The sequence below is a fragment of the Geotrypetes seraphini genome, chromosome 1 (assembly GCF_902459505.1).
Source record: "Geotrypetes seraphini chromosome 1, aGeoSer1.1, whole genome shotgun sequence".
Classification (NCBI taxonomy): Eukaryota; Metazoa; Chordata; class Amphibia; order Gymnophiona; family Dermophiidae; genus Geotrypetes; species Geotrypetes seraphini.
This window is the reverse complement of record NC_047084.1, coordinates 112,262,090-112,282,310: the sequence shown is the minus strand read 5'-3', so window position 1 is coordinate 112,282,310 and position 20,221 is coordinate 112,262,090. Positions and strand designations below refer to the sequence as shown.

Below are 20,221 nucleotides of genomic sequence, written 5' to 3'. Positions count from 1 at the left end.
ACTATCCTTTTTTAAATAATTCCTAGCATCCTGTTTGCTTTTTTGGCCACCGCTGCACATTGGGTGGAAGGTTTTATCTTATTCTCTACAATGACAACCAGATCCTTTTCTTGGGCACTAATCCCCAGGTGGACCCTAGTATCCAATAACTATGATTTGGGTTATTAAGAACATAAGAACATAAGAAGTTGCCTCCGCTGAGGCAGACCAGAGGTCCATCTCGCCAAGCGGTCCGCTCCCGCGGTGGCCCATCAGGCCCATTGCCTGAGCAATGGTCCCAGACTATCCCTATAACCTACCGCTACTCCTATCTGTACCCCTCAATTCCTTTATCCTCTAGGAACCTATCCAAACCTTCTTTGAAGCCTTGTAATGTGCTCCGGCCTATCACAGCCTCCGGAAGCACGTTCCATGTATCCACCACCCTCTGGGTGAAAAAGAACTTTCTGGCATTTGTTCTAAACCTGTCCCCTTTTAATTTCTCCGAGTGCCCCCTTGTACTTGTGGTTCCCCATAATCTGAAAAATCTGTCCCTGTCTACCTTTTCTATACCCTTCAGGATCTTGAAGGTTTCTATCATGTCTCCTCTAAGTCTCCACTTTTCCAGGGAGAACAGCCCCAGCTTTTTCAGTCTGTCAGTATACGAGAGGTTTTCCATACCCCTTATCAGTTTAGTTGCTCTTCTCTGGACTCCCTCAAGTACCACCATGTCCTTCTTGAGGTACGGCGACCAGTACTGGACACAGTACTCCAGATGCGGTCGCACCATTGCACGATACAGTGGCAGGATGACCTCCTTTGTCCTGGTCGTGATACCCTTCTTAATGATACCCAACATTTTGTTTGCTTTTCTTGAGGTTGTGGCGCACTGTGCCGACGCCTTCAAAGATGTGTCTACCATCACTCCCAGGTCTCTTTCAAGGTTACTTACCCCTAGCAGTGATCCCCCCATTTTGTAGCTGAACATCAGGTTCTTTTTCCCTACATGCATGACCTTGCATTTCCCTACGTTAAAGTTCATTTGCCATTTTTTGGCCCATTCTTCTAGCGTCGTTAGGTCCCTTTGCAGATCTTCGCAGTCTTCCATGGTTTCAACCCTGTGGTAGAGTTTGGTGTCATCCGCAAATTTAATAACTTCGCAATTTGTTCCCGCCTCCAGGTCATTAATAAATATATTGAACAGGAGCGGTCCCAGCACCGACCCCTGCGGAACTCCGCTCGTGACCCAATGCCAGTCTGAGTAATGGCCCTTTACTCCAACCCTCTGTTTCCTGTCTGCCAGCCAGTTTTTGATCCATCGGTGGACCTCCCCTTGCACCCCGTGTTTCCACAGCTTTTTAAGCAGTCTTTCATGCGGTACCTTGTCGAAGGCTTTTTGAAAGTCAAGGTATTCTTCCCAATGTGCATCACTTTGCATTCGTCCACATTAAATTTCATCTGCCACTTGGACGCCCAGACTTCCAATTTCCTATCTTGGCACTCTAGGCTCACTTTAGGTGTCTGTGGGTCTTCTAGACCATATTGCTGTTGTGTAGACTCTCTTCAAACATGTTTACAAAGAGTCATTACTGTACCTATTGACTAGGGAATTTGAGTCTGATTTGGTACTTTGTTAAACTTTTCCACTTTTATAGGGTTGTTTAGCCTTCCAGTCTATATTACTGCTATATTGTCATTCTTTATGTGTTTATGGGCCTTTCAGCATGTATTGATGGTCTGTTGGCATCTGCCAGTTCTTTTAGTGCTTTTCCAGCCTGATCTGCTGCTGTATTTGCATTAGACAGGTGTTTAAGGTGTTGCCTGGCCAGTCTTGCTGCTGTGTTGTGCTCTTCACAAGTTTTGGGATCTTCCATTCTATCATGCTACTATGTTGTCCCTCGTTGGATGTTTTGTTGCCTCTAGACTGCCTTGCTATTGTGTTGGAATTTTTCAGGTGTTTTAGGGTTTGTATGTTCAGTGTTACACTCTCCATGTGTTTTTAGTCCTTCTAACTTGTTTTGGTTCTCTTATTTATGGCCAAAAAACCTGACCATGTAATCCCCCTTCTAATCGGCACTCACTGACTACCTCTCTCATATAGATTGGCCTACAGACTATTACTTCTAACATTCAAATCTAGAATGACACAATCCCCTGGATTTATCAACAGATTAATCATTCCTTATACTCCTACTAGTTCAATACGTTCAAGAATTCAAAATTTATTAGCTGTCCCATCATCGAAGCCAATAATATATTACACAAGGAAATCAATCTTCTCCATGACTGCTCCATCACTATTGAGGAGTGTGTGGCGCAGTGGTTGGAGCTACAGCCTCAGCACCCTGGGGTTGTGGGTTCAAATCCAGCGCTGCTCCTTGTGACCCTGGGCAAGTCACTTAGTCCTCCATAGCCCCAGGTACGTTAGATAGATTGTGAGCCCACCGGGACAGAGAGGGAAAATGCTTGAGTACCTGATTGTAAAAACCGCTTAGATAACCTTGATAGGCGGTATATAAAAACCTAATAAACTTAAACTTGAAACTTGAAACTTATGCTCACGTACCTTCGTGAAGAATCTCTTAACAAATTTAAATCCAATTTAAAAACTTTCTTATTCAAAGATGCATTTGATCTTTAACTATGTTTACATACTCTCACCACATTATTAAATTATTCCCTCTCAGATCTAAATACCCTCCCCTTTGTGTTTTCCATTTAATTTTTTATTTTCTTTCGATTATTGTATTTCTCCACCCCACCCTCTTGTTTCTTGGCCCTCTTTTGGGTTTCCAGGCCTTCATCCAATCTTGTTGCTTTGTTGGCATTCCTTAATTTATTAATTGGCTGTTCTTCCTTTTTTATTGCAGTGTTAGCACAATTTTGTTGTTTTAAGGTTTATTTTGACCTGTCTTTTTGACTATGTTCAAGAGCAGAGCTGAGTGAATTATTTGAAGAGTCAGATTTATTAATGGAAATTGCCCAATATGACCATGTTTCGCCTTCCAAATGCTGCATCAAAATAAAAACATAAAACAATAACTTATACAGTATATTAAAATCATCCACAGTTCAATACATAAATCATACGATGAGTCAAATTACAAATACATACAATTATTAAATAACAAAACTAACTCACTCTGACACTTAATTGAAACTTAAAACCAATAAGATAATAGTTCAAATCATAGAGTATAAAACGTAATTAAGAGACAAATGTCGCTATAGCTGCTGTTTCTCCTCCTCTTTCTGACAGAAGTATGCATTATTTCCTGATTATTTCTTTCTGTATCTGACAAAATGGACTCTGGTCCTCGAAAAATTAAAGGGTGATGAGAAAATGATAAAAGGGCTGGGATGACTTCCCTATGAGGAAAGGCTAATGTGGCTAGGGTTCGTCAGCTTGGAGAAGAGACAGCTCAGAAGTGATATTATAGAGCGTAGATTTGAATTGCTTGTCTAGGCTTTCCAAAAAAATACTAGGACTAGGGGGCATATGCTGAAGCTGCTAGGCAGTAGTTTTAAAACAAACCACAGAAAATATTTTTTCACACAATATGTAAACTCTGGAATTCATTGCTGAGTATGGTGAAATCAGTTAGGTTAGCAGGGTTGAAAAAAAAGTGTGGATAATTTCCTAAAGGAGGAGTCTATGAGCCATTATTGAGATGGCTTGGAGAAATCCACTGCTTATTCCTAGGATAAGTAGCATCAAATCTGTTTTACTACTTGGGATCTAGCTAAGTAGTTGGGAGTTGGGGGTGGCCACTGTTGGAAACAGGATACTAGGTTTGATGGACCTTTGGTCTGTCCCAGTACAGTATAGCAATTCTTATGTAAGAAAAAAAAATAACTGATCCATATAAACAAAAAAAAAAATATGTAGCAATCAGAGACTTCAGTTGCACCATGTCAATAGCGCAACTAGCATAGGCAGCTCTGTACATCAAAACAGAAGAGACAGTCCCAGCTAAAAAGAGTTTACAATCTAGCCAAGACAGGTGCTTCAATCCATAGTGCTGAGGTGGAGGAATTAGAGCAGGGGTAGGGAACTCCGGTCCTCGAGAGCCATATTCCAGTCGGGTTTTCAGGATTTCCCCAATGAATATGCATGAGACTTATTTGCATGCACTGCTTTCAATGCATATTCATTGGGGAAATCCTGAAAACCCGACTGGAATACGGCTTTCGAGGACCGGAGTTCCCTAGCCCTGAATTAGAGGGACTGAGAAGACAGGCTTTCCTGAATGTCCCCACTTTATAGTCTGTTCAGGACCAAGCTGTGAGTTTTTGATGATAAAGAAAATATGTATGGTTCCTTTTCACAACTCCTCCCCCCCTCCACAGAATGGCTTTTGAATGGGGGATTTTGAACCTACAGACTTCAAATAGTTTTCTTCCCTATTAAAGCAGTGTTAGAAATGAATTCTCAATAATAACCAGCTCGGGAGAAAGGAAATGTGGTTAGAGTTGTCCCATACATACTTAGTTGAAGGGAGATGGGCGACAGGCACAGTTAAGACTACAAATTCCGGCATGCAGTTGGAAAAGCTGGCGCATGCGCAGTCGGAGTGTCAAAGTCAGTCACATAAGGGGCCGATTTAAGGCGCGCTAAATGCCAGCCCAGGTTGCCCAACGTCAATTGCACCCAAGTGTACGTGACAGAACGCCGACTTGCGCGCGCCTGCGCAGCTCACGCCTTCCGGAAGTGTGCGGCGGGCCCGAGTTTGGCGCACGCGCGGTGGGAGGCTAGGCCTTCCCAGCATGCCGCGGGGGCGGGGACCGGGCGACGGGCAGCGGGAGGCGCCGGCCGGCCGGGCCTAGCATGCCGCAGCGACGATGCCGCGAGGCCACTGCTGGAGCCCGGAGGAGGTGCGCCTCCTGCTGGCCGAGATCCGCGGCTCGGGCGGCGTCCGGCTGCTCATGGCCTCCACCAGCCGGCCCAACGAGGCCCTGTGGCGCGACATCTGCGGCGAGCTGGCGGCCCGGGGCTACCCGCGCAACGTGGCGCAGTGCCGGGCCAAGTGGAAGAAGATGAAGCAGGCCTTCTACTCGGAGCGGGCGGCCCGGCGCCAGGGCCGGCCGCAGGGCCTCTGCTCGCCCCGCCACTACGCCCTCCTGCGCCGCCTCTGGAAGCAGGCCGGACGGCCCGTCTTCGGCGAGCGGCGGCTGCCAGGTGAGACTGCTTTGAAGAAAGCTTTGCACAAGTTCCTGGAGGCAAAGTCCGGAGGCTGTTCTTGAGAGAGACACCGGGGGGGGGGGGGGGGCGGCATGAAATTCTGAATGGAATGTTGCTGCTCTGGAGATTCCAGAATGTTTTGTTACTCTTTGGGGTTCTGAATGGAATGTTGCTGCTCTGGACATTCCAGAATGTTTTGTTACTCTTTGGGATTCTGAATGGAATGTTGCTGCTCTGGAGATTCCAGAATGTTTTGTTACTCTTTGGGATTCTGAATGGAATGTTGCTGCTCTGGAGATTCCAGAATGTTTTGTTACTCTTTGGGGTTCTGAATGGAATGTTGCTGCTCTGGAGATTCCAGAATGTTTTGTTACTCTTTGGGATTCTGAATGGAATGTTGCTGCTCTGGACATTCCAGAATGTTTTGTTACTCTTTGGGGTTCTGAATGGAATGTTGCTGCTCTGGAGATTCCAGAATGTTTTGTTACTCTTTGGGATTCTGGAATCTTGCTATTCTTTAGGATTCAGTATGGAATGCAGGGCTGTGGAGTCAGTAGATAAATGTTCCGACTCCGACTCCTCAGTTTTTTGTACTTCAGACTCCGACTTCAGGTACCCAAAATTTCCTCCGACTCCGACTCCACAGCACTGGTTAATTTTCAGATCGTTAAAATGGAATGTCAAGTTGAGAGAAATGAGCATTTTCGACACCACCTTCTTTTTGCTTTTAATCAAGGTTCTAAGGCCACAGAAGCTGTTCACAACATTTGTGCTGTGTATATAGTGGGTGCTATAGCTGAAAGAATCGCTCGTGATTGGTATGCCAAGTTAAAAAATGGAGTCGGTAGATAAATGTTCCGACTCCGACTCCTCAGTTTTTTGTACTTCTGACTCCGACTCCAGGTACCCAAAATTTCCTCCGACTCCAACTCCTCGACTCCGACTTCACAGCCCTGATGGAATGTTGCTACTCTTTGGGGTTCTGGAATCTTTTGTTACTCTCTGGGATTCCAGAATCTTGCTATTCTTTAGGATTCTGTATGGAATGTTGCTACTCTTCGGGGGTTTAGCCAGGTATTAGAGACCTGGATTGGCCACCGTGAGAACAGGCTACTGGGCTTGATGGACCATTGATCTGATCCAGTAAGGCTATTCTTATGATCTTAGCCGTCCGTCCAAAAGAGCCAAGGACGGGTTGCAAGTTAACATACATAGTAGAAGACTAGCAACAAGGTTACAAGCAGACATTCATAACTTGTAGAAAAACTCGGTTCTTCCCTCCCTTTCAGAATCACTCAGCTCTGGAACAACCTTACCTCCCCTCTTAGGAATCTGAGCTCCCTCCAACTCTTCCGTAAACATCTGAAAACCTGGTTATTCTCAAAAATGTAACTCCTCCTCCCTCTCTGGTTATTCTAGTCCTCTAAATTTTCTCTTCATTTTGCCTCTTCCCTCCACTGGAGTTCCTTTCTACCCTAACTCTTGTTAACCGTGTCGAGCTTTACGAATGTAGAGATGATGCGGTATACAAACCTAAGGTTTAGATTAGATTAGAACAGCAGTTAGGGACCTGATAGGCATATTCTTCCTTCATAAAATAGTGTGACATAGCCATACTCTGAAGGGGCTAGTAGATGTTTGGTTAACAGGAAGCCTGTTTGGATAGCAACTAGATGGGCTCAGACTTCAAATCCCTACACGATATGACGCCAGGTTACATGACAGCCAAGCTTCCTCAGTACAAACCCAGTTGTACCCTTCATAGCGAGCCGCTGGAATGGACTGCCCCCACATATCAGATCCCTTGAAGGACTCCTCAACTTACAAAGAAATGTATATGGCTACTAGATCCTTGGTATGTGTCAACGTTAGAATAAAACTTGTATTGAAACACCTTGACTAGCTGGAAATTTTAACCTGCAAACCGTATGATATGTACTTTGGTGTTAGATCCCTAGTATGTGTTGAGTTAGGATAAAAACTTGCATTGGAAAAATCTTCCACTATAACTATGGCAAATTGTAACCTGTTAACTGTATATTTTCAATGTTAATCTGTAACCCGTTCTGAGCTCTTTGGGAAAAACAGGATAGAAAATTAATTAAATAAATATAGTAGTGAGGCAATTTCTATATATAGCATGAGAAAACAAATATCTGCCTCCTACTGCTCTCCTTCATTGGCTTAACTGGTCTTACGACCTATGTTTCTGCCTGTTCCACTTTAGCTGACCGAAGCTAGAGTAAATACTAGTACCCAGACATGTCCACAAGGACTAAAGCAATAACAAAGCTTACATATACTATAGGGACTCATTTTCCAAAGCACTTAGACTCTCAAAGGATCAGTCTGTCTAAATAGTTTCATAGTTTATTAAAATTTGATAAAACGCTTCTGGAATACAAAGCATTGTACATTAAAAATATAAATAGGGAACAAATAATAAACATAGACCTTCCAAGACAGACATACTTAATTGGGTTGCGACATGAGAACAATAGGAAAAAAAGGGAGGAACTACAATTTATTAAGAAAAAGCACATGAAAGGGAAGTAAGTAGGGAAGACGTGACAGGATGAGTAATAATAATGTAAATGTTTATGAAAGATAAATCAATTGTAGGCATTTTTAAAAAGAAAGCATTTTAAACTACTTTTGAATTTACCAAGTTTTGTTCAGCTCTGAGGTATAAGGGGGGAGAGTTCCAAATTTAGGGGGCAGTAACTAAGAAAATTAGAGTGCGTCGGGTGCCAATTATTTTTAAGGATGGGACATTTAGAGAGTGTTGTGAGGCTGATCGTAAAGTTCTGGGGGGTCATATGGAATCTATCTATAAATGCAGGAGTATTAGTCTGTAGAGTTTTGAAAGTCAGAGCAATTTTATAAGTAATATGGTGTGGAATAGGCAACAAAGGGGTGACATGATTCAAGAAATTCACCCAAACGTCCTAATTCAAGAAATTCACCCAAACGTCCTAATCCCTTCCTTTTCCCCTCTCACCCCCTCTTAGAAACATCTCATCAAAATTGCTTTAGACCTTACGCCTTAATTGTATTCCTTTTACTGGAAAAGTCCAGCTATCTTTTTTGTTGTACTAGATCCAACTTCTTTAATTGTATTTCTCTTCCTGGAAATTTATCTTTCTGATGTAATCCGCTTAGAACTGCAAGGTACAGGCGGAATATAAGCCAGTAATGTAATGATTAAATTTTTTGGAACTTGAGATGATTTTGATGGCCGTATTTTGTATGAGTTGAAGACGCCTAATGTCTTTTTGACACAACCCTTTATATAATGCATTGCAAGAATCGATTTTGGATATTATAAGGGAGTGAATTATGATATTAAGAGAATTCGAGTCAAGAAGAGGGACCAGAGATCTTATCATCCTAAGTTTTAGAAACAGTTTTTGACCAAAGCACTGATTTGGGGATGAAAAGAAAATTTATTATCAATGATGACACCTAATATTTGGGTTCGATGGAGTAGATTTGAGAGGGGTATTGTCAATGGAATCTGTTACAACTAGCTGTAAACCTTCTTTCCATGAGATGCTTAAAGAAAACATATTTAAATTTAGCTAATCGTGAATTTTAGTTAATTTAAGGTTAATGGAGGCAATATCATTTAAATTAGTGGGGTTGATGGTGCGAAGAAGTTGAAGGTCGTCGGCATAAGCATAGGCAGAAAAACCGATCGATTGACTGAGGGTTAATAGAGGGGCCAGATAAATATTGAAGAGTAGAGGGGACAATATGGAACCTTGTGGAATACCAAATATGGTATTAAAAGACTTAGAGACTGAATTATTGAAATGAATAGTGGAAACCCTGTTGGAAAAGTAAGATTTAAACCAGGTGTATCCGGCCCCTAGGCCGCATGCGGCCCCATGAAGAATTCTGTGGGGCCCCGCTCACAATGCGGTGTTTTCCTCTGCCGGCTCTCTCCTCCGTCTTGCTGTAGCGTTTGCTTAAAGCCGCGAGCAGCAGATCCTATGTGCCTCTTACAGCTGACCCGGAAGTGTTCCCTCTGACGTTGCGCAGATCAGCCGCAGGAGGCGCATGGAAGACGCTGCCCGTGGTTTTGAGCAAACGCTGCAGGCAGGGCTTTTGCTCCAAGAGCTGCAAGTTCAGTGCCGCCTGTAACTTCAGCCAGATCCTGGGGAGAAGGAAAAGGGAGAGGAGTGAGAGATGTCAAGTCCAAGGGAGGGAGAGATGCCAGGGGAGGGGAGGGAAGGAGACAGATGCTAGGCCAGGGGAAAGGAAGGAAGGAGAGAAAGGAATGAGAGGAGATGCCAGATAATGGAGGAGAAGGGGGAGTTGGAAGGAAGGGAGAGATGCCAGGGCATGGGGTGGGGGGAAGGGAAACTAAGGAGATAAAAACCAGATCAAAGGGAGAAGAGATGCCAGAGAGGAGGTACCAGGGCATGGGGGAGGGAAGGAAACGAGAAGAAAGAGATGTCAGAGCATAGGGGAGGGGTGGAGACAGAAAAATTAGAAAATCTGGTGGCTTTAACATATGATACTATTTTATTTGGCATGTCAATGAGGGCGAAGAATCAGATTTCTTCAAAAAATAATAAGCTCTTACTAATTATGACAGGAGTCGCCATACAACAAATTACATTTAATTGGAAAAATTGGAGCAGATTAAACTAGTTTCCGGTGGAATTCTTTGTGTCATATATATAAGATGGAAAGAACATTAGCCACACAGAGAGGACATTTTAATAAATTTCTAGATGTTTGGAGGCCATTAACAGATTATTGTAATGAGTAAATAACATTTTTCCCTTAAAAATACAATTATAATATGAGGGGGTAGGTTGGGGGGGATTCTGTTCTTTCATTAACTGTTTCAATTAATAGAAAAGATTATATCAATAACCCTTAGCGCACATGCGCACTTCAATCTTTGTGGCTCTGTGCGTCCGTCATTCTGTGGCCGGCAGAGAAATTATACAGGGTAGCAGAAAGTTGGTAAAGTGTGCGCAAGTGTGCGTGGCGCTTACGACGCGTGAGGCGCGCACGATGCATTTTCTATGAGTGGCGGTTTACTTCTCCCAGCAGCGGTTATTTTGTGCCAGTTGCCGTTTGCTGTTTGATTTTAAAAAAAGATAGGTGAGAGAAAGCGCGCAATAATTTACATCCCCCCTAAGATAATTTACATCCTCAATATTCCCCCGACATCACAAACCTCCATCGACATCCCCCTGACATCTCCACACACACAGACAGGGGCCAAACAGACGGGATTGACAGAAAAAGTGACAGTGAAAGACATAGAAGGACAGGGAGCTAAACAAACGGGACATTGACAGACTGACAAAAAAGGTGGCAGTGGAAGACACAGACGGGACATTGACAGACTGACAGAAAAGGTGGCAGTGAAAGACACACACAGAAGGACAGGGAGAGAGAGACACACAGAGAAAAAGACAGACATACAGCGGCCAAGGAGACAGTCAGCAAAAAAAGACAGATAAAACAATACATATAGCGGCCAAGGAGACAGACAGCAAAAAAAGACAGACAGACAGTAGCCAAGGAGAAACACAGAAAAAAAAGACAGACAGACATACAGCGGCCAAGGAGACAGACAACACGGTAAGTTTTCAGTAAATTTGTTTAACTGTTAAGTCTGCACATCTATTCTAGCACCTGTTAATCTAACACTAGTAGTATAATATATGATATGATAGGGGTGGGAGGGAGGGGATACATTTCATTAATTTAAGATGATTATGTTAGAATATCAAGTGATGTTTTTAAGTTCAAATGTTATTTCTTGATACACTTGTAAGTTGTAAAAATGAATAAAGAATATATTTTTTTTTTTTTAAAGAAAATTAAATAAATAAATAAATGTACATGAATTCATAAGACAACTATAAGTATGATGCCTGTTGTATTTATTTATTTATTTATTTATGAAGTCAATTTTTTTTTTAGGTTGTTCTCCCAGAAGAGCTCAGAACGGGTTACAAGCTTACATACATAATAAAAATTGGCGATGAGAAAGTTGGATAGTGGTTTCTGGTAGCATTAGAAAGAAAGAGCATAAATAAATTAAAAAAGTGATAATAGATGAGCACCGAATTCTTGTATTCTTGTAAGTTTCCATGTAGGGGACAAATCGAACATAGGTATTAGGATAATTAACAACTAGCAATTACTACATACAGCACTTTTGGATGGTCGGCATTGGTTTAGAGATAGGAGTGGTATTTGTAGACAATACTAGATAAAAAGATGAAGTGAAATATTCCTGCAGGATTCTGTTCCACAATCTGGGTAAAAAGTGAGAGTAAACGTGACTGGACTGCAGGTATTTTCTAGGTTAAGGGTTCATGCTGGCGGGACGGAAAGTCTTCCCTCAGCTTGCAATCATAGAGACCGGTTGATAATTTTCTTGGCATGTGGTGATGTACTTTTAGGTACAGTAGGTTGTTATCTGTTCCTGGAGGCTCAAATAACATATCGAGGAATTAAAATGGGATTTGTACTTGGGTCCTATTACTTAAGGTCTACGGCACTGACTACTATGTTGTCCCTCTGCTCTGCAGGAATGCCAGTGTGGTGCTGTACAACTGTCATGTTTTTGTGCCTGTTTTTTTCGACAGTCGTATTTTGGACTGTTTGAAAATGACTGCAAGGTGGATGGATTTTTTTGGGATTTTAAGATGTCTTAGTTGTGACCTGGATGCCCTTTTGACAGTACCTTTTTATGGCTTCTTTAGAATCCAGCTAACATAAACCTAAACTCTGTCCTGTCCCAGAGGTGTTAATATTGCCTTTATCACATGCCTAGCTGAGACTGTGCCCAGGAATTGAACCCAGGTTCTCTCATTGGCAAGTGTGCCTTACTTGCCCCCTGAGCCATCAGTCTGTTCCTTGCTTTTTGGGCACATTATTTATTATGCTGAATTTGTTGAACCTGCTGTAAGAATGTGCCTTAATTGCTTTTTATAAAAACATCCAAATTCAGAGGACTCTTATTTGTCATTAATATACTCTTCTGTTTTCAGATGCCAAGAACAGAGATGCTCGACTAGGACGGCAAGAAGATGATCTTCATTTGAGATATCATCTATCCTCCCCAGAGGAAGAGTATGAGAAATCGACTTGGCCTGAAAGTGAGCAGGCTGGGCTAGAGGAGAACCCGTCATCTGCCAACGAAGGTGAGTCAGTGCAGGCCAGGAGGCGGCGCAGTACACTGGAAGCCATTTGCATGCTAGGAAGGGGTGGTGGTCTCAGTTTGCTAACAATATGTATCATTACCAGGAGGAGTGAAACCCATTTTCTCCTCCCTTTCTTGGTGGTAGGAATCGTATGAGTTGCGAGGCCATGATAATGTAGATCTGCCGTATATACTCGAATATAAGGATGCTAGAAATTATTTTTTTAAAGGATGGTTAACAAGACTAAGAATGTTATAATGCCCCTATATTGCACCATGGTGCGACCTCACCTGAGTATTGCGTTCAATTCTGGTCTCCTTATCTCAAGAAAGATATAGTGGTGCTAGAAAAGGTTCAAAGAAGAGCGACCAAGATGGTAAACGGGATGGAACTCCTCTCGTATGAGGAAAGACTAAAACGGTTAGGGCTCTTCAGCTTGGAAAAGAGATGACTGAGGGGAGATATGATTGAAATCTACAAAATCCTGAGTGGAGTAGAACGGGTACAAGTGGATCGATTTTTCACTCCATCAAAAATGATGAAGTTACAGGGAAATACTTTTAAAAGTAATAGGTTTTATCCCAGGGCAAGCAGGCAGAATATTCTCTACATGTGGGTGACATCACTGACGGAGCCCCATTTTCACAAGCAGACTTGCTTGAAGACCTTCAAGCTTGCGATTGGCCTGCGCATGCACGCGTGCCCCTTCCGCCTGGTCTAGGGCATGTGTGTCCTCAGTTCTCTGTTTTCCACGGAGCCAGAAGCACTGCTCCCTTGCTTTGTGCGATATCGTTGTCCCTCTTGCACTGCGGCTTGTTTGGTTAGTTTATTTTGAGTCGCTGTGCTCGCCTCTGTGTTTTCTTTCTTATGTTTGTTTTTCAGTTCATATCGCTCTGGCCGCCTGGCCTGGCCTGGCCTCACGGGGCCACGGCCGTCTTTTTTTCTTATGTCCCGGCCTCGTTCTGGGTTTAAACACTGTACTAAGTGCAACCAGGTTATCTCCATCACCGACCCTCATCGCTGAGTCGTGCCCCCGTTGTGCGACTTTGCAACCGCGGGCTCATCGTAGGAGGGTGGCCAAGATTCTCCAACTCTTTGGCCCCATGGATCCTGCGAGACAGGCCTCGAGCTTGGCCTCGAAGTCCCCGTTGGCCTCAAAAGGCTCCGGCCTCTGCCCATCCTGTTACTCCGGCCTTGGGTAAGTCTCCTCTTTCCTCCTCAGGTGTGCCGGCAAAGAAGCCAACCTCCGAGTCTCATGTCAGTGCTGCCTCGTCGGCATCTTCGAGACATCACTCTAAGTGTGCCTCCTCATGTAGGGAATACTCTTCCTCAAAGTCGCCCCCGACCCAACCATCCTTGGTCTTGGTGCCTATGTTCAAGGACATGCTTAAGGCTATTCTTACCACGCAGCTTTCCTCGGTGGTGAGCCAACTGGTCCTGACTTTGACGCCTCTGACCTCGGTCTCGACCCAGTCTCGGTCTGACCAGCCTGAGCATCCCCTTGTGTCTCAAGGCCTTACCCGCAAGACTCGCCGGGTTCCCTCGAGCGATTCTTCTTTCCCCGAGTCACCTGTGACTTTTTGGGGATCCAGGCCAGGGGGTTGTTTTTCCCCCGCTACTTTGTCAAGGTTTGCCCCTCCTAAAAAGTCCCGGTCTTTTCCGCCCCTTCGGGGCAGGTCTCCAACCGCGAAACCTTCTAGACACACGCTTGTCCTCGAGTTGGACTCTGGGTTGTGTTCCCCATAGAGGTAGCTACCAGCCTCTAAGGGGTTTTCTTCGAAACCGGTGGAGGAATTTTCCTTTACCCAGTCTTCCCCGAGGCATCGACAGCTAGTTCCTCGGACCCCGGAGTCTTCCCCGGCCCACCTAGCACGGGGTCGTTCCTCGACGCTCCCCAGACACTTTAGTAAAGCCTCTTCAGTCTCCCATTCACGGGACTCCGAGACCCCGGCTTACTATTGGAGGGAAATTTCTCCCTCTTTCTCGGCTGCCCACAGATCTCGCTCGGGGTCTCCTTAAGAGGATGAGTCTTCTTCTCGAAACTCCTCTTTTACTCGTTTCATCTCGGCCATGGGTAGGGCCTTGAAACTGGACCTCCAGTCTGAGTCCCGTTATACCCAGGAATATCTGGAGGAGATGGGTGTTGATCATCCGCCCCGAGAGGCGTTGCGCTTTCCATTACACCATGTTCTCCGGAACCTGGAGAACCCCTATGCGGTTACGGCCATTCCCTCCAAGTTGGAGTCTCGTTACCGGAAGATTCCGGTTAAGGGGTTTGAAAGCTTTCAGCTTTCTCATCAGTCCTTGGTGGTTGAGTCTTCCTTGAAGTCCAACCCCTCGAAGGTTTACGCTGCTGTCCCTCCGGGCAGGGAGGGACGTACGATGGACAAATTTGGTCGCTGTCTTTACCAAAACTCAATGATGGCGAATCGTGTCCTTAACTGTAATTTTATCTTCACGTCCTACCTCCAGTTCTGTGTGGACGCCCTCTGCGGGAGGACATACTGGATTCTCGGCGTCAGGAGTTTCGTCTCTGGGCCGTCTTTTTGACAATTCCAATCCAAGCCTTTAGATTGCCTTCCTCCTGGAGCTTTCCCCCCTCCCCATCGGGGGTCGTCTCTATCATTTCTATGTCCAGTGGGAAAGTCTTACCACCGACAGTTGGGTGCTTTCTATCATCCAGGAAGGGTACTCCCTTCACTTCAGTCACGTACCCCCGGACCTGCCTCCAAGAGAGTTTCCTTCTGCTCGGTCTCAGCTGCTTCTCCTTCTGCACGAAGCTCAGGCCCTTCTTCGCCTTTGGGCGGTCAAGGAGGTTCCCCCGGACCAGTGGAACACCGGATTTAATTCCCGGTACCCAAGAAAACGGGGGATGTACGTCCAATCCTGGACCTCCGTGCTCTGAACAAGTTTCTGGTCAGGGAACGGTTCAGAATGCTCACCCTTCCTACTTTGTACCCCCTCTTGGACGGGGGGGGACTGGTTGTGCTCACTGGACCTCAAGGAGGCGTACATGCACATTCCGATACACCCAGCCTCTCGCCGGTATCTGAGATTCCAGGTGGGGGATCTCCATCTTCAGTATCATGTTTTCCCTTCGGCCTTGGCAGCCTCTCCGAGGGTCTTCATGAACTGTCTAATGGTGGTTGCTGCAGCCCTGCGTCTCTGCGGCCTGCAGGTGTTTCCCTAACTTGATGACTTGTTGATCAAAGCGTCCTCTCGCCACAAAGTTCTGCGAGCGACGAATCAAACCATCTTGCTCCTTCAGAGCCTCGGCTTCGAGGTAAACTTCCCCAAGTCTCAGCTCTGCTCGTCCAAGTCTTTGGAATTTATTGGAGTGGTCCTGGACACGGCTCGTCTCCGCTCCTTCTTGCCTCGGCCTCAACAGGAGGTCCTTGTTCGCTTATGCCGGAGAGTAGCCCCTGCTCGGCTCATGATGGTCCTCCTAGGTCACATGGCCTCCACGGTTTACGTGACTCCTTTTGCCTCCGTATTCCTCAATGGACTCTAGCGTCCCAGGATCGAGACCCTGTCTCTCGACTCATTGTCGTGACTCCTTTGTTGAGGCAGTCTCTCTGTTGGTGGATGCTCTCTTCCAATCTTTCCAGAGGTTTTCTGTTTCATGCCCCTCCTCCGCAGAAGGTCCTGACTATGGACTTGTCGACCTACGCTTGGGGGGCTCATCTGAACGGTCTTCGCACTCAGAGTCTTTGGTCCAGTGCCGACCGACTTTGTCACATCAATCTGCTGGAGCTTCGAGCGATCTTCCTCGCCCTGAGGGCTTTGTCACCTGCTTCGCAACCAAGTGGTGCTTGTCCACACGGACAACCAGGTCGCCATGTATTATATCATCAAACGGGGGGAACGGGGTCCCTGTGCCAGGAGGCGATGCGGCTCTGGGACTGGGCCATCCGCCGCAACATATTCCTTCGAGCGGTCTACATGCAGGGCCAGCACAATTGTCTGGCGGACAAGTTGAGTCGTCTTCTGCAGCCTCACAAATGGTCCATCCATTCTTTGACCCTGCGTCAGGTATTTGCTCGTTGGGGGACTCAGGACATTGATCTGTTTGCGTCCCCCCACAATTACAAGTTACCCCGCTTCTGCTCCAGGGTCTACACCCCACTCAGACTCGAGGCCGATGCTTTCCTGCTGGACTGGATGAACTTGTTTCTGTTTGCGTTCCCTCCATTCCCTCTGATTCTGAAGACTCTCGTCAGGCTCAAGTCCATGAGTGCCACCATGATTCTGATAGCTCCTTGGTGGCCCCAACAGCCGTGGTTCTCCCTCCTGTTACAACTCAGTTCCAGGGAGCCTCTTCTTCTGCCTGTTTTTCTTTCACTGCTTACGCAGAGTCGGGGTTCTCTGCTTCATCCCAACCTACAGTCTCTACACTTAATGGCTTGGTTCCTCAAGACTTGATGCCCTCGTTCCAGTTCTCCCAGCCTGTGCTGGATGTCCTGGAGGCGTCTCGGAAGGAGTCCACTTGCCAATGTTACCATCAGAAGTGGATCCGTTTTTCTTCCTGGTGTGCTACTCGACAGCAGGAGCCGCTGTATGCCTCCTTATCTGCTGTTCTGGACTATCTGTTACACTTATCTGGCGCTGGTCTCAAGTCCTCATCGGTTCGAGTCCACCTTAGTGCCATTGCTGCTTTTCATCAGCCGATTGACAAGAAGCCTATCTCTGTCATCCTGTGGTTTCCCGCTTCATGAAAGGTCTTCTCCATGTTCATCTGCCCCTTAAGCCTCCTCCTGTGGTTTGGGATCTTAACGTGGTCCTTGCTCGCTTACTGAAACCCCCGTTCGAGCTGCGGGCGTAGGCTCACTTGAAGTTTCTTACTTGGAAGGTTGAGTTTCTTATCGCTCTCACTTCTGCCCGTCGAGTCAGTGAGCTTCAAGCCTTGGTAGCAGACCCTCCTTTCACTGTATTCCATCATGATAAGGTGGTTCTCCATACCTATCCTAAGTTCTTGCCTAAGGTTGTTTTTGAGTTTCACATCAACCAATCCATTGTTCTCCCTGTGTTTTTTCCGAAGCCCCATTCTCACCCTGGAGAAGCGGCTCTGCATTCTCTTGATTGTAAACGTGCGCTGGCCTTCTACTTGAAGCGCACCGCTCCTCATTGTATTGCTCCCCAGCTGTTCATCTCCTTTGATCCTAATCGCTTGGGTTGTTCTGTTTCTAAGCGGACCATTTCTAACTGGTTGGCCACTTGTATCTCTTTTTGTTACGCTCAGGCTGGTCTCTCCCTCCCGGGTCGAGTCACTGGCCACAAGATCAGAGTGATGGCGGCCTCTGTTGCTTTCCTCCGCTTGACTCCACTTGAGGAAATCTGTAAGGCTGCCACTTGGTCCTCGATTCATACATTTACCTCGCACTACTGTGATGTACTGCTTGTCCTGGGATAAAGCACAGTTACTTACCATAACAGGTGTTATCCAGGTACAGCAGGCAGGTATTCTCGCAACCCACCCACCTCCCCGTGGTTGGCTTCTTTGCTAGCTATCTGAACTGAGGAGACGAGGCGGCACTGACATGAGACTCGGAGGTCGGCTTCTTTGCCGGCACACCTGAGGAGGAAAGAGGAGACTTACCCAAGGCCGGAGTAACAGGATGGGCCGAGGCCGGAGCCTTTTGAGGCCAACGGGGACTTCGAGGCCGAGCTCGAGGCCTGTCTCGCAGGATCCATGGGGCCAAAGAGTTGGAGAATCTTGGCCACCCTCCTACGATGAGCCCGCGGTTGCAAAGTCGCACAACGGGGGCACGACTCAGCGATGAGGGTCGGTGATGGAGATAACCTGGTTGCACTTAGTACAGTGTTTAAACCCAGAACGAGGCCGGGACATAAGAAAAAAAGACGGCCGTGGCCCCGTGAGGCCAGGCCAGGCCAGGCGGCCAGAGCGATATGAACTGAAAAACAAACATAAGAAAGAAAACACAGAGGCGAGCACAGCGACTCAAAATAAACTAACCAAACAAGCCGCAGTGCAAGAGGGACAACGATATCGCGCAAAGCAAGGGAGCAGTGCTTCTGGCTCCGTGGAAAACAGAGAACTGAGGACACGCATGCCCTAGACCAGGCGGAAGGGGCACGCGTGCATGCGCAGGCCAATCGCAAGCTTGAAGGTCTTCAAGCAAGTCTGCTTGTGAAAATGTCCGCTAGGGGGGCTCCGTCGGTGATGTCACCCACATGTAGAGAATATCTGCCTACTGTCCCTGGATCACACCTATTAACGGTAAGTAACTCTGCTTTTCCTTTTATTTTTGCTTTTGTAGTTTGTGGGAAATTTGCCTTTGTGTTGATTTTGAAAAAGAAAAATCTAGTCATAGAACACCAGGTAGTAGAAAGTGAACATGAAATGGATTCCTTTTCAGGTGTCTCTCCAGCACAGAGGAGTGAAGGTCCCCTAGGGAGGAAGAGGTCACCCACCCAGCCAGGTGAGTCTCCTCTTTTTACCCCTGCATCTTCAACTCTGCTAAGGAGATGTGCATCTAGTTTGCTTTTAAATCCTAGAACGGTGGATTCCGCAATAACCTCCTCTGGGAGAGCATTCCAGGTGTCCACCACTCGTTGCGTGAAGCAGAACTTCCTGGTATTTGTCCTGGACTTGTCCCCCTTTAGCTTCAGTCCATGTCCTCTTGTCCGTGTCACATTGGACATTATGAATAATTTTTTTTCCTGTTCTATTTTGTCGATTCCTTTCAGTATTTTGAAAGTCTCGATCATATCCCCTCGTAGTCTTCTTTTCTCAAGGGAGAACAATCCCAGTCTCTTAAATCGTTCCTCGTATTCCAAATTTTCCATACTTTTTATTAGCTTCGTTGCTCGTCTCTGCACCCTCTCCAGCAGTTTTATATCCATCTTTAGATTGGGAGACCAATGTTGGAATATTGTGTCCCCATATCTATTTTGAGGGCTGATAGCATGACAAGAGGTAACTGAGGAGCAGCACCGAATCCTTGTGACCTAAGTGAACAAGGGTCCTGACTAGATGTAATAAAAATCTAAAACTTCTATGAAACACACATTCTTAAAAAAAGAAAACCAAATCCCACCACACACAGCAACTTACCACAGATATTTAGGTGACCTTTTATGAAAGGGCTTTAAGGTCTTGAGATTAGTGTTCAGCTGTGTCAGTAAGATACCTTTTGATTTTCATAGCCTTGAGTTATAGATGTTCACAGTGGAAGAGGCCTATCTCTTCTTAACTCTCTGGGAAGTGAGCATCACTCAGGCTTGTGACCACACTCTGAAATGGACGCACCATTGCTGTACTAAAAACTGCACTTGTAGCAGACCCTGAGACAAGCCAGTGGAAGCTGAATGCAAAAATAAGGGGAACCACAAATACTACAGAGGGTTTCATGTCAGTTCTGAGGTTTTCATCTTCAGTATGCATTTTATACTAACTGATGAATTTTTGCTTTCAAAGAGGTGCAGATTAAAGAGGAGAATGAAGAAGAATCAGATCACAGTGTTGCAGGTGTTACTCCAGCATGGGAAATGACCTCAGCAGGAAAGCAGGAAATGTCAGACCTGTCTTACCCAGGTACATTATAAGGGGAGAACTACTATAGGGTAACAAAACATTTTAAGGCCAGACTTTTTTGGGGGGTGGTATATGCTACTACTAAGTACCAGCCAAATAACTCCAAATAGTATGTCCAGAGACCCAGTGTTTCAGTGAACTATAGTAATATATGGTCTCTAAGGTATATCTTCATAAGTACTTTCAAAGGTTTATAAACCTCATTAGTGTCTGCTGTATGAAAACAAACTTTCTTCCATACAGACAAGTGACATGCTGAGATTGATAGTACAATTTCTTCATACTCATCTCAGTCTACGCGGTTGGGGACAGCACTCCGACATA

At 45.7% G+C, this 20,221-nt stretch overlaps 1 protein-coding gene across 2 annotated transcripts in view; it reads left to right on the top strand.

The window, feature by feature from the left end:
• The first annotated feature begins 4,623 nt into the window (after positions 1-4,623).
• LOC117356527 overlaps positions 4,624-20,221 on the top strand; it is a 42,050-nt gene continuing 26,452 nt past the window's right edge. The window contains exons 1-4 of one of the 2 annotated variants that reach the window (XM_033935828.1): positions 4,625-5,158; positions 12,190-12,342; positions 18,720-18,782; positions 19,781-19,897. In XM_033935828.1, coding sequence (XP_033791719.1) covers positions 4,822-5,158; positions 12,190-12,342; positions 18,720-18,782; positions 19,781-19,897 — 670 coding nt within the window. In that variant the 5' untranslated portion in view covers positions 4,625-4,821. Of the gene's footprint in view, positions 5,159-12,189; positions 12,343-18,719; positions 18,783-19,780; positions 19,898-20,221 lie in introns of both variants that reach the window. The other variant, XM_033935839.1, reaches the window with a different exon arrangement.